This window comes from Aspergillus fumigatus, chromosome 7, assembly GCF_000002655.1.
Source record: "Aspergillus fumigatus Af293 chromosome 7, whole genome shotgun sequence".
NCBI classification, from domain to species: domain Eukaryota; kingdom Fungi; phylum Ascomycota; class Eurotiomycetes; order Eurotiales; family Aspergillaceae; genus Aspergillus; species Aspergillus fumigatus.
In genome coordinates this window covers 1,169,600-1,181,722 of record NC_007200.1, presented here as the reverse complement: position 1 = coordinate 1,181,722, position 12,123 = coordinate 1,169,600, and the positions used below count along the sequence as shown (strand labels likewise).

General features: G+C 52.1%; 7 protein-coding genes across 7 annotated transcripts; 2 read left to right on the top strand and 5 right to left on the bottom strand.

Annotated features, from left to right (window-relative positions):
- Positions 1–593: 593 nt before the first annotated feature.
- Positions 594–2,089, bottom strand: AFUA_7G05020 (glycosyltransferase family 69 protein; the record flags this gene model as incomplete). Its single annotated transcript, XM_743915.3, has 3 exons — positions 1,381–2,089; positions 1,092–1,317; positions 594–1,009 (listed from the first exon to the last, which is right to left on the bottom strand). The coding sequence occupies exons 1-3, from the start codon at positions 1,981–1,983 to the stop codon at positions 594–596; spliced, it is 1,245 nt and encodes a 414-aa protein (XP_749008.2). The 5' UTR covers positions 1,984–2,089.
- Positions 2,090–2,366: 277 nt separating this feature from the next.
- Positions 2,367–2,837, bottom strand: AFUA_7G05015 (VOC family protein; the record flags this gene model as incomplete). Its single annotated transcript, XM_001481378.1, has 1 exon — positions 2,367–2,837. One exon carries the CDS (start codon positions 2,835–2,837, stop codon positions 2,367–2,369), a length of 471 nt encoding a protein of 156 aa, XP_001481428.1.
- Positions 2,838–3,196: 359 nt separating this feature from the next.
- Positions 3,197–3,870, bottom strand: AFUA_7G05010 (glyoxalase family protein; the record flags this gene model as incomplete). Its single annotated transcript, XM_001481377.1, has 3 exons — positions 3,197–3,264; positions 3,318–3,390; positions 3,436–3,870. The coding sequence occupies 3 exons, from the start codon at positions 3,868–3,870 to the stop codon at positions 3,197–3,199; spliced, it is 576 nt and encodes a 191-aa protein (XP_001481427.1).
- Positions 3,871–4,620: 750 nt separating this feature from the next.
- On the bottom strand, positions 4,621–6,090 carry AFUA_7G05000 (uncharacterized protein; the record flags this gene model as incomplete). Its single annotated transcript, XM_743917.1, has 1 exon — positions 4,621–6,090. One exon carries the CDS (start codon positions 6,088–6,090, stop codon positions 4,621–4,623), a length of 1,470 nt encoding a protein of 489 aa, XP_749010.1.
- Positions 6,091–6,564: 474 nt separating this feature from the next.
- On the top strand, positions 6,565–7,079 carry AFUA_7G04990 (putative dUTP diphosphatase Dut; the record flags this gene model as incomplete). The annotated part of the gene is made up of 2 exons (XM_743918.1): positions 6,565–6,760; positions 6,802–7,079. The coding sequence occupies 2 exons, from the start codon at positions 6,565–6,567 to the stop codon at positions 7,077–7,079; spliced, it is 474 nt and encodes a 157-aa protein (XP_749011.1).
- A 72-nt stretch (positions 7,080–7,151) lies between these two features.
- AFUA_7G04980 (SDR family NAD(P)-dependent oxidoreductase) lies at positions 7,152–7,974 on the bottom strand (the record flags this gene model as incomplete). The annotated part of the gene is made up of 2 exons (XM_743919.1): positions 7,152–7,829; positions 7,882–7,974. The coding sequence occupies 2 exons, from the start codon at positions 7,972–7,974 to the stop codon at positions 7,152–7,154; spliced, it is 771 nt and encodes a 256-aa protein (XP_749012.1).
- A 1,804-nt stretch (positions 7,975–9,778) lies between these two features.
- AFUA_7G04970 (ferric reductase family protein) lies at positions 9,779–11,959 on the top strand. Its single transcript, XM_743920.2, has one exon. The coding sequence runs from the start codon at positions 9,934–9,936 to the stop codon at positions 11,833–11,835; it is 1,902 nt and encodes a 633-aa protein (XP_749013.1). The 5' UTR covers positions 9,779–9,933; the 3' UTR covers positions 11,836–11,959.
- The last annotated feature ends 164 nt before the right edge of the window (positions 11,960–12,123 follow it).

Sequence of the window (12,123 nt, the reverse complement as noted above, 5' to 3'; positions counted from 1 at the left end):
AGACCTATATGTTCCCAGTGTATTCCATCCTGCCAGGGCTAGATGCCCCGACACCCAGATGTAAGCAACTAGAATACATTCTCAACATTCACGTTGCTCTCAAGTAGAAACCAAGAGTCAGACACTGCTGAACGCTTCGACTCGCTAGCGCCAAAAGTGGACAACGGTCGGAGGCAACAGAGCTCTATCACATCTGCGTCAGTCTTTCCGTAGGCTGTGAGGTTTGTCTGCATTGCACAGCGCTATGTCGCCTTGATTGGGACTGGCTCAACCATATCGTAGCTGCATTCGTGGCCTTGCTGCACGGCGATCGTGAGGCCAGATTGAATGAGCAAATCTACTCCCTCTCGGAAGAGAACATGGTCAGCCGTTATGGCCAGATGTGTGGCGTTGAATGAACCACTTTCACTGACGAAAGGATGAATTTAGATTGGGCGCGAAATTTCTCGCGCCCGGTATTTCAGTCACCGAGACGTACTATGGAGACGCTTCAATTACTCGCCGGGTGGCACACATCGTAATAGAATCCAATCTAGTACGATTTCAGTCATGCCTCGGATACCTTGGGACAGACCAAGTCATGTTCAATGTCTCTATACATGGGCCCAGCCATTCGCGACGAGCACCTGCATCTCGTTAATCAAGCAGAACTCGCCAGGTTCATGTCGGCCGCTAGAGAGCGCCTTCCATTGAGCAAGTCTGCGTCGAACGACGAACTTCTTGAAGAGGGTCGTGGTTGCCCAACGTCGGAATCTGTTCTCCCACAGTGCCAAGGCAATATATTGTGGAGACAGCCAGGAGCCAGCAGGGTGGACTGCTTCGTATGCGGGGCCGTTGTAACCAACCCGGACCTTGGGATTCAGGTAGACGCCCTGATGTCCAGAAAGAGGATTATCCGCATGGATCAAGCAACATTCAGAGCCCTCCAGATGAAATACTGCGAGAGAATCGGGAATCCCACGGAATCGCAGCGGTGTTGCCGAGACAAAGGGCTCAATGGGCATAGCGACTGTTCAAGCCAGTGAGTTAAACCGAGAAAGAGATACACTACGAGCATAGAGTGGAGTGGGAAAAAGGAAAGATAAGCCTACCCATGCCATTCCAGCAACTCTTGACGGGAACAGGGGACATGTTGAAAAGCGCATGCCGAGATACTGTAGAACGGAAATAGGGCCACGTCTGCATGACATGCTCGTCGCCATAACTATCCCGCAAAGCAAAAGTATCATAATACAACGGAGGTCGGGAATAATCTATAGAGCAGGCCGCGGCGTATACTCCCTCGTTTGTGTTAAGCAGTTCAATAACGTCATCCACCTGCGGGCAGCCACAGGGTGAGAAGTCATTCCCTCGTCAAGGTTGAGTAGGGTTGATACGTACGGTGAATACCACGTCATTCAAGAAAAGAATCTTATCAAAGGCTATCCCTTGCCGTTCAAGGTCCTCCAGAGGACGCAGGGTCAAGTTACGAAGCCGAGCCAGGTAAGGTATTCGCCTGAGTTCCTTCCGACCACGAGGAGTATCTACCCAGCCTTCACTCGAGGGAGAAACGGAGATTTCATCCTGGTGAGTCGTGTCTGAGAGGGTGATGTTCCGTCGCACACCGAGGCGATCCAGCTCCACATCGAGATCACGAAGCGCGCCCTTTGTATCATCCCAGCTCCCGCTCTCATAGACACTGACGAAGACATTCTCCGTACCCCAGGTTTTAGCCAATTGAACGATTGCGTCATTCCAGTGACTCCTTAGAATCTCCTCATTATTCCAGTGCATACTCGCAATGTAGATTCGCTCCGGTTTCTGTGGCATATGGGGCTTGATCGCTTCCGCTGCTGAGACTCGTCGATAGATAACCAGCACCTCTAGGACAGTCCAAAGCGCGACGCTTATCAACAAGGCCTGGAGAAGGCGGCGGCGCGGTCCGTACCGGCGAAGCAGCCCATGACGGAGAAACGGGCCAAAATCAAAAGGGATCAGGTGCATTTCAAGCGGGGAATCGCATCATTAGATGAATGACGAGGCAAGTTGTCTAGAGTGAGCGTGAGGAAGGATGATGTTGACACTATTCTGCCCCTCTTCACCGACAGAAGTTAGGGAGTATCACGTGCCAATACCGAGTCATGACTCGCCTCGAATATTGCATTACAGTTATCACCAAGCCTACGCATAAATAATTGTTTTCATATTTTATGCTCGGAAAGCAGGTAAGACAGTTTGCTTAAGGTGCTTCACAAGAGGAATAAGTTCAAGGCATGTCGCTGCCAAGATTGTATATATTTAGCAAGACGCTGTCTCTCACGGGTAGCATTTTATAGCGTCAATCTCTCCATTCCCAATGAAAACCCCCCCCCCCCCCCAAGGCTAAGCTAAACATTCGTCCACCCCCTCTGACACAAAACCAATAAATACCCATCTGGATCCTTAATCGTAACCCCCCACTTCTCCCAATACTCATTTGGATGTTGCACTCTGGTCCCCCCATTCTCAACCAACCTCTCCACAACCCCCGGCTCAATCGCCCCATCCACATAAATCACCAGTAGATCCTCCTCCGTCGGCTTCGGCGCATTCGCTTCGTCATTGCCATGCATCAGCACCAGCTCCAGATGCCACGCGGCACCCGGCCACCCCAGCATCAGCAGCTCATGGCCGCCCTCGACTTCGTGCGCGGGTCCACTCCGCCAGAGGACTTTGAGGCCGAGTCCGTCCACATAGAAGCGTTCTGCCGCGGTGAAGTCGCGACAGGGGCGCGCGATGCTGATGTGTGAGGTTGCGCTGGGATGGCGGCCCGTTCCTGGGGTGGCTAGGGTTGGGGTTTGGGGGGTGGGGTGGGTCATTTTCACGCAGTGAGATGATGGTCTAATGACACAGGCAATGGTGACGGCGATGAATTCATGGGCTACGGGGTGAGGAGGCTTTGATATATGTGTTTACGCAGGGCTAGACCTTGTTCTGGAGGTTTCCATTAGTCAGCTGGGGGCTGGATAGGTTAACTTGGTTACGAGAGTTAGTCAAGTGGGATCTTCGCCGGGTCTCTTGAGTCGTAGGATGAGTCAATGACAGCTCTCCGGAGCACACGAATCAAATCATTATCTGCGGGGGGGAGTACATACGAATCCAGACGAAAGCCGTAAGAACAATCACAAGGCCCAATCTGAGGCAAAACATGGAGAGACCAACGCCATCCCAACGATAATCATGATACCCTTCCCTCCCGAAGCAGCACCTCCGCCAGCATCGCGCGATGCAGCAATTTATGCAGAGCTGTAACATTAGAACGGACCATAGAACCCACACAGCCAAAAACAAGTACATACCTTCAGGCGGGGTCCCCTGCGGCGCCTGAGGCGACACCCGTTCATAGTCAACCGCCACATCCGGAATCTCAAGCTATAACTCCCATCAGCAACGCTCCTCCGCATGGAATAAACAAACCTCATGGGCCCGCAGTTCCGCCTGCAGCAGTTCCGCCTTGGCGACTACATTCCGCAGCAGATCCTCCAATTGCGCTGCGTGCGCGCGACTTGAGAATAGCGACGGAAGACGGTACTTGCGCGAACTCAGCTTGCGCCAGCTGTACCATTTTACTGAGGACGCAGGGACGGTGTAGTTGTGTTTGGTTAGCCAGGAGAGTAGCTCGACGTGGACGTAGGAGAGGAAGACACCGTGTTCGACGCACTGGGAGTCCTGCTTTGAGGCGTTGATGAGGTGGCCGTCGGATTTGGCGCGGGAGGAGTACTGGTGCAGAAGGGTCTGGACGGCGGTTCGGTCGAGGCGATTGTGATGGAGGTTGTTGGCGACTTCTTCGAGGAGAGTTGCTAGGCGGGAGAGGAGCTCGATGGCGTTGGGGTCGGTGCTTTCTTTGGACATTATGGTTGCGTTGAGGATTGATGGTGAGGGATGTGAGGGATCTGAGGTGCTGGAATGTCTTATGGTAATCGAGATCAAGAAAGAGTCATATGATCGATAAGCTGATCTGTATCACCGGGTCTATGAAGTGGTGGTTGCTGTGTAGCTATGAACCATGGAATGGAGAAACCTACAACTGTCCAACCACTCGGCCCAGATGGGTCTCTAAAGCCAATTCATAGCTATTGATCCTCGACTCTAGGAGTGTATTGCACACTATCGACCGACCCTGGCAGTGACACAGCTACCGGATAGAGAAGAATGGGGCGTATTGCTTCTTCAGCAACCCCCCTGCCGCAGGAGGTGGCTTGGGCGGCTCCATGTCGTCATCCGAGTCTTCGAACCCTAAGGGAAAGAGTCTTTCATTGATCTCTACCTCTCCAAACTCTCCTCCGGTCAGGTCACTCAGATACACAGTGACATTCTGTTCATGGAACGTAGACCGCATCTTCTCGTCCAATGTACACAGAATACCTTCCCAGCTGCCATCCAAAAGGTGTATAGCGTACAATGAAAGGCGCCGCGTGGAGGGTCCCAGCCCGGAGCAAAAGCTTTCTAGCTCTTGTTGCTTCGAAGAGACATGCGAGATGCTTATACGTTCGATCCGTGGCCAATTGACAGCACTAAGAACGGGACTTATATCGTACCAGCCCCCCAACGTGGTGCGGCCGTCATTGAGGCCAAACGGATAAAAGCTCAACGACACAGTTTTTAGATCTCTACTGAAAAGTACTGTGCTGAGGTCTGGTCGACATAGAACTTTTCATCCGGTCGGAGGTGCTCGTGGCGGATGTGAGGGCGGTGGTGGTTCTGGTTCATTCCGAAATTGACTCGCCAGAGGCTGCTACACGCCGCTCGAAGCGCTGACCATACTGCTGGATCGGTGGGATTGCTCACAGTATCGGGACAGAGCAGAGAAAAACTGCCTCGGCATGGGAACGGTCCGAGATCAAGATTCCTCAACTTGATTCCGGCTTTGTGTATGGCAACCGGCAGGTCGAACAAGATCCTGGCGGGCGTAAATCTGGCATCGCGCGTAAGGACGGGATCATTGCCATGGCGCAAATTGTCGATCTTTTCCCACCGTAGCGCTGCGCTCATCATTCCGGGAAGCAGACTCGTGTCTCCCAGTACAATTGTCGGGTTATCCCAATCATACAGTGGTTCCATTTCGTCTGTGAAGCCCAGGGTCACTGTGTTGGGCAGTTGGGAGATACAAGCGGCAAGCGCGGTGACGAAGGCTCCACTGGTGATGAGCTGCAGTTGCTCTTCATGCTTTTTGCAATATTCATTGTAGGCTCGGATGAGAATCTCCATGTGCTCATCTGCCTCTGCTTCGGCGACATCGTCATTCTCGTCACTCTCGTCGGTGGAGAAATAGGCGTCCCACGAACGACAGATCTTCTGGTAATTGCGTTTCGCTTCTCGAAATTCCCTCTTGTCCTCCAGGCAGTCTGTTTCATCGTCCAATTCATACCCCCCGAGCCAGTCACAGCGATCGGCCACTTTATCCAATTGCTGCTTGCAATAGTCCTTGAATCGGGGGCAGTCTGAGACGAGCTCTTCTGGACGATATTGCAGCCCCACTTGGATGGCATGCACTCCTCCAGCTATCCGGGGACGTTTGCACAACTCGACCGCCCCATTCAGAGATTCCTGGTCCAGATCTACGCGGAGGATCGGACACAACAGTGGAGACGCCAGGTCGTTGAACAGGCGGCAGACCAGGCGAATTTGCCGGATCGTCTCGCGGGCCGTCTGACAGGCAATATCCTCTTCACAGCCCCTGTGCGGTGACCTGCAGTCAATTTGGGCCCGTCTTCCGACCCTTGCGTCCTGGAAGTAACCGAAAATCTGGAGCAGAATATCGACAGGCAAGTCAACTATTGTAGTTGGTCGGGTTTTCGCGCATGGAGGCTCCATTGGCCCCGCTCGAAGGGCGATGCGGCGTGCAGTCTTCGTCTGGGTCTCTGGGTTGTCCTCACTATCCTTCCCAGCATTGGTATCATCTGTCACTTCCTTGTCAGGGTTTTCAAGACCATTCTGTCCCTGCCCCGGACTTATAAATTCCTCAAAAGCAGCGAGACGACTCCGTTCTTGGTAGATTTCGTCCAGACTAAGCGTGTCCTCAAATTCCGGGTCCCACTTGTCGAGCAGATCCATTTGATCGGCAGAGTGCATTGTGCACAGATATTTGCATGCCAAGTGAGCACAGTGATTTGTAGTTTGCCGTGGATATATATTACTAGATGCCCCTATATTGTATTGTGTTATTCTGAGTCATATTAAGGCGCACCAGTCTTCATTTCAGGCTGCCTCACTACAAAGTATAACCTAAGCTAGCTATGCCAAGCTTAAGAGCTCTCATAAACGACCGACGCCATCAGCTGAAAGGAGTTGACAATCCGGCCTAGACTATTGTGAACTTGGCTAGTTGGATTGCGACTTCTTGGCGTTCCATCCAGCCATCTTTCTTCTTGACCAGTTGGCATAATATGGGTAAGAGTACGACCTTAGCCTTCCCATCTTGGATCAAGGTTCCTATCATTGAAAACATCCAGCCCTGAATTATAAGAGTCTTCGTCTGCTATTACACTACGCTGTCTGTCCTTAACAGCCTCCCTGAAACTCCGTACACAAGACTGAGCCAACTCAATGATCATCCCGGGCCGCGCTCTTCTCACTCGGTCCATCATCCGCAATGTGCAGAATCCAGCCCTACAAGTCCAGCCCTGCGGCGTGGATCTCACCCTCAAACGAATCCTTACCTGGACATCACCTGGAATAATCGATCTTGACAACCAGCGTCGCCAGACCGCGTCAACCAATGAAATCCCCTTCCTTGCACCAAGTACCACTATTCCAGAGGAACGCTTCCTCGACCTCCCGCAGGGATCCTATCTCGTCGAATTCAACGAAACAGTTCCGTCCCTCTGGACATGATGGGCCAGATCTTCGTGCGCAGCTCTTTGTTCCGTTCTGGCGTACTGCTCACCACCGGCGTTATGGATAGTGGCTATGTAGGCGCAGTTGGGGCCTTGATGCAGGTGCTTAACCCCGCCGGACTGAGGGTGTACCCTTCTGCGAGGCTCGCGCAGTTTGTATTCCACCAGATGAGCGAGGAGGTAGAGGGGTATTCAGGTGTTTACCAAGGGAGGACGGCACTCTAAACAATCCAACCCTGTTATTAACTCATCTAAGCTCTAGCTCTGGCAGAAGATAATAATAGTACATGACTGTCACTAATTCATATGCAACCCCCCACTAACGCAAATACTCTGCCCCGTTACCCACCCCGCCCCCTCCCCCGCTAGGAACGTCACAACCCTCGCTGTGTCTTCCGGGAGGGCAATCCGATGGCCTAACGGCGTATTCTCCTGAATATAGGCGATTAACTGCTCAGGCACCTCCCGGCGCAACATATCGGACTCCACCGCCCCAGGCTGAACCGCATTAACCGTACACCCCACAGGGCCTAATTCACACGCCAGCGACCTCGTGAACCCCTCCACCGCTGCCTTGGAGGCGGAGTACACCGAGAAACCGGGCGATCCGCGCCGAGCCGCTACAGAGCTGAGGTTGATGATTCGGCCTGGGGCGCGGAGATGCGGGATCACCGCTCTGGTCATGCTTATCAAGCCGTAGACGTTGATGTCGAAGACGGAGGAGATGTCGTGGTCAGTTGTGTCAGCGAGGTTCTTGCATAGGGATACGCCAGCGTTGTTGACTAGGATGTCGATCTTGTTATTGGCATTGGGGAATGCGTCGAACGTGGCAGCGAGGATTTGGGCCGGGGCGTCTGAATGTCGGAGGTCGGCTTGAACTTTGATCGCTGTGGAGCCGTTGTTTAGAGAGTGGATTTGGTCGCAGAGCTGGTTGATTGCTTGATCGCTGCTCGCGGAAGTATAGATCAGGGTGAGCTGTTGGAATTAGCGGTACCATTCATTGCATGGAGAAAGATGGGAGACACACGTTTGCACCCTGTTTTGCGAGATCGAGGGCAATCCCGGCGCCGATTCCGCGCGAGGCGCCGGTGACGATGGCAATTTTTCCTCGAAGGCTCATTTTGATGCGTGGTTGGTGCTCTAGTGAGGTTATGGATGACAAGATAGAAGGGTCTTAGTCGTCTTATATGTGTGCGGTCTGACTCTTTACATAACGTTATGCTAGCCGATTCTGGAGATAACCATTGAAGATACAAGTACAGGTCTGTTATTTTTACTGCGTCTGACGTCTAAAGAAGATAACGATGTTCTTTCCGACTTCGCATATAGCTTCTCACCATAACGTTATGCTATGAAGGATGTCCGATAACGGTGTGTGTGAGCTCCTGAGTGGACCAAACCATATATCATTATGAATCAGTAGTAGAACTGCCACGGTATTAGGTTATTGCTGTTGTACCGGAGTCATTTGTGAGCGTATGCCTACGGTATGCAGTTGACATGTCCTTGGACTGTGCTGTCGAAACGGTAGGTGAAAGCAACGCAATGTCATGACACTTGCCAACCAAGGTTAGGATAGTGTCTAGAAGAAACACATTTCTTTACCAATCCTTCCTCGCGCTCAATATCTTTCATCATATCTCTGAGGTACGCCAGCAAGTTCCTCGCAGCATCTTTACCAGCCCCGTCAAGCGCGTCGACGAAGATGAAAACTGGACGGGCCTTCGTTCCGTCTGTCAGAACTCGGGGCAGAAAGTCTTGGAGCTCTCTTTCCACCGGGTCATCTGCCTTTTTCATAGGATCCAAATCGTTTCTCGCGATCATCGAACTGGTCAGTGAGCTCAGAGAGATATGTCGGCATTATCATGCTATATCCCTCCCCAAGCCATGAATAGGGTGCTATAGAGTGCCCCAGTGCGCACCGCATGGATAGATTATCGAGTCTAGCTGCATAGCATTGATTGAAGCTTCTATAGCTTTCAGTATATAATACCCCTAGTGTAGCTCTACACAGCCAACTCCCCCTTGTATATGAGAAACACAAGTTGCTCAGTAGAACAACAATACGAGGAGGACATGTGACAGGATCAGGTTGCATTTGTTTTAGATCTACGGAGTACTAAGAGCTACTCCATACTGCTAAAAGCAATGTCTGATTTGCTGAGGCCCAAGCACTACGGAGTACTATTTTCGCGCCTGGACTAGCGAGGAACGACTAATGGTCAGGGCCCACGGTTCAGAATCTCCTAAATTTGGTATTCATGCTTACTCCTAGATCATTCAGCTATGGTACCTGTACCTGTCACAGGTGGCAGCGAGTAAGAGGAGTCCGGGTATTTTTTCAACTTTCGATGTGAACGAGTTCGACAACTCAAGGTCATGGCTCAAGCGAGAATATCGAAGGTGTCCATATTGGGGCTATATTTAGAAACTCTGAAACGGTGGGGATGGGAACAGTTGCTCCAGTCCAGACCCACCGTTTGAACAGGGTATTCAGCCAGCTGAAACAGTTCCTCATCGGCAGTTTCAGATCGTCCTATGCCAAGTACCATATCCAAGTCGATGACTAGATCTGCCTGCTTCCCCATAGCGAGGATACAACCTGAGGATACCACAGAACGGAACAACGATTGTTTCACCATTGAAGGAAGTTGCCATGGAATGCTCCATGTCTACACGAACATCTCCTTTCCTTCACAAAACCGCGTCTCACACTATGCCAAAGTAGAAGAAGCTTTCCCCTTGAAGAACTCGGACTTCCTTTACTGGACAAGAGGTTTCGTCGCAAATGACAGGAGGCAAACTGGGGCAGCTGTTTGTCGTGGAAGACTCCTCTGCAGGTTTCACCAAGGCCATGAACCTCTCGCTTAGCTGTGAACACCAAATCGATGATCTTCCCTCGAACGATGGAGAACGACAGATGCTCTCATTTGTCAGTCTATCCCTCAATGCCAGGCTGACAACCGCGATGGTGTCATGAGATTGGGGCAGGCCTTTGCGACTCCGTGTATCAAGCTATGGCATGGTGTGTTGCTCCTAAAAGGAATGACGTGAAACATAACACAATGGATTCTTCACAATGATATCCGTGGTGGATCATGGAGCCAAGGAGCCTTGGGGTGACAGGCGGACTTATATATACGCAGTGAGCGCTGCTCGGTTGATCATCCTGAGTCTAATCATCTGCATCAACATGAAGACGAATCGAATGGTGGACTACTCCACCGGCCATGATGGCCTCAACACTCCCCGCGATATTATGTTTGCGCAAGTCATGTATTCATCCATGTTGGCTTTCGCGGGGATGGTCCTACTCGCTCGGGTGGCTCAGCTTGGTCATGCCTATCTTCGCTACATTGTCTGCTCCGGTGCATCTGAAAAGCAACAATCAGTCTGGAGCATCACGGAATCATCAGTCTGGGTCCGAGCCAAAAGCCGTCTGCTCTACGCTCCTTTGTTCCGCAAGCGCCATAACCGAGAGATCCAGCTCTCCGCGGCCATTAATATGGGCACTCTCCCTTCCCGGTTTCACTCGCTTCTTATCTCTGGATATATTCTCAGTCAGATTATTTACTGCTGTGACCTTAACTATCAAAATGAGACGCCCGCCGTTATTGCGGAGCTTCGGGGACGTTCTGGCACATTGGCCACATTAAACTTAGTCCCCCTGGTGCTCTTTGCAACCCGCAACAACCCCTTAATCCCTCTTCTACGGATCAGTTTCGACTCATATAACCTTTTGCACCGATGGTTGGGCCGCATCGCTGCTATCGAGAGCATAATTCACATGGCTGCTTGGGCTGTCAACACTGTCCGAGAGACAGACACGGCTACACTTGCTCAACACCTTGCTGAAACGCCCTCCTACGCCTGGGGGATGGTTGCAACTGCAATCATGGCATTTTTCATCCTTCAGTCTCTATCGCCTGTACGACACGCCTTCTACGAGACCTTTCTCTGCATCCATCAAGTGGGCGCTCTCTTCATCATCTTGGGCATATACCTGCACCTCGACATGCACAGCCTACCTCAAAAGCCGTGGATCCAATGGGTTATTCTCCTCTGGAGTGCAGACCGATTCACCCGACTCCTCTGGCTGGCCGTTTTGAATGTGTCTCGGCGACATGGCATGACAAAGCTACGAGTAGAGGCGCTTTCCGGCGAAGCCTGCCGTCTCACCTTCTTCCTGCCCAAGCACTACCCCGTTGCCCCCGGCAGCCACTTCTTTGCGTACATCCCCCAGATCTCCTGGTGGATGTCGCACCCCTTCTCCGCCGCCTGGACCGAGTCCTCCAACACCACTCTCCCGGAAAACACCCAGTCATCAACCGACACCAAATCCCTGACCCTCGAAAGCCAAACTTCCCCATACAACCAGACAACGGTGACTCTAGTCGTCGCAGCTCGCCAGGGCATGACCCGCGCACTGTACACTCGCGCATTGTCCTCCCCAGACGAAACGTTCACCACAACCGGCTTCCTCGAGGGCCCATACTCCTCCCACGCAGTCAACATGGGCAGCTACGGCACGGCGATCCTCTTCTCCGGCGGCGTGGGCATCACGCACCACCTCCTCTTCATCCGGGACCTACTCCTCCGCGCGGCAGCCGGCCGAGCTGCCACACGCTCCATCACGCTGATCTGGGCAGTGCGCAGCATGGACAGCGTCCGCTGGGTGATGGAGTATATTCAGGAGATTCTGCAGATGTCGAATGCGGAAGCAATTCTGACGATCATGCTGTTTGTGTCGAAGCCGAGGAGTCCCGGCGAGATGCGGAGCACGGGGGGTGTGATCCGGACGTTTGCGGGGCGATGTAATCCTGCTACTGTGCTGGAGGAAATCATCCCCAGGAGGATCGGGGCAACGGTGGTGTCGATTTGTGGGCCTGGGGCGTTCGGGGATGATGTGCGGGAGGCGGCTCGGCGGCAGGTCGATCGGGGGGTTGCCCTTGATTTTGTGGAGGAGGCCTTTACCTGGTAGCTGGCTTCTTGTTGTTCTAAGATATCCTGTATCTAGTATCCTACATAATGTCTAATACTGTTGCTGTGCAACGATAACATTGCATTCTTTGCTATGCATGGCCGCCCTCAATAGAACCACCGCTGCTTTTTCGATCTGGCTCTATCCAGTGCCTTGGAAAGATGTCTTCATATTTGAACACAGCAGTTACTAGTGATGTTGCTAACGGAGCTTCTGGGAGTAAGAGAAGTATGTTGTTCTAGAGACAACACGTCACTTTGATGAAGTTATCTTGAGGTGAAACCAAAT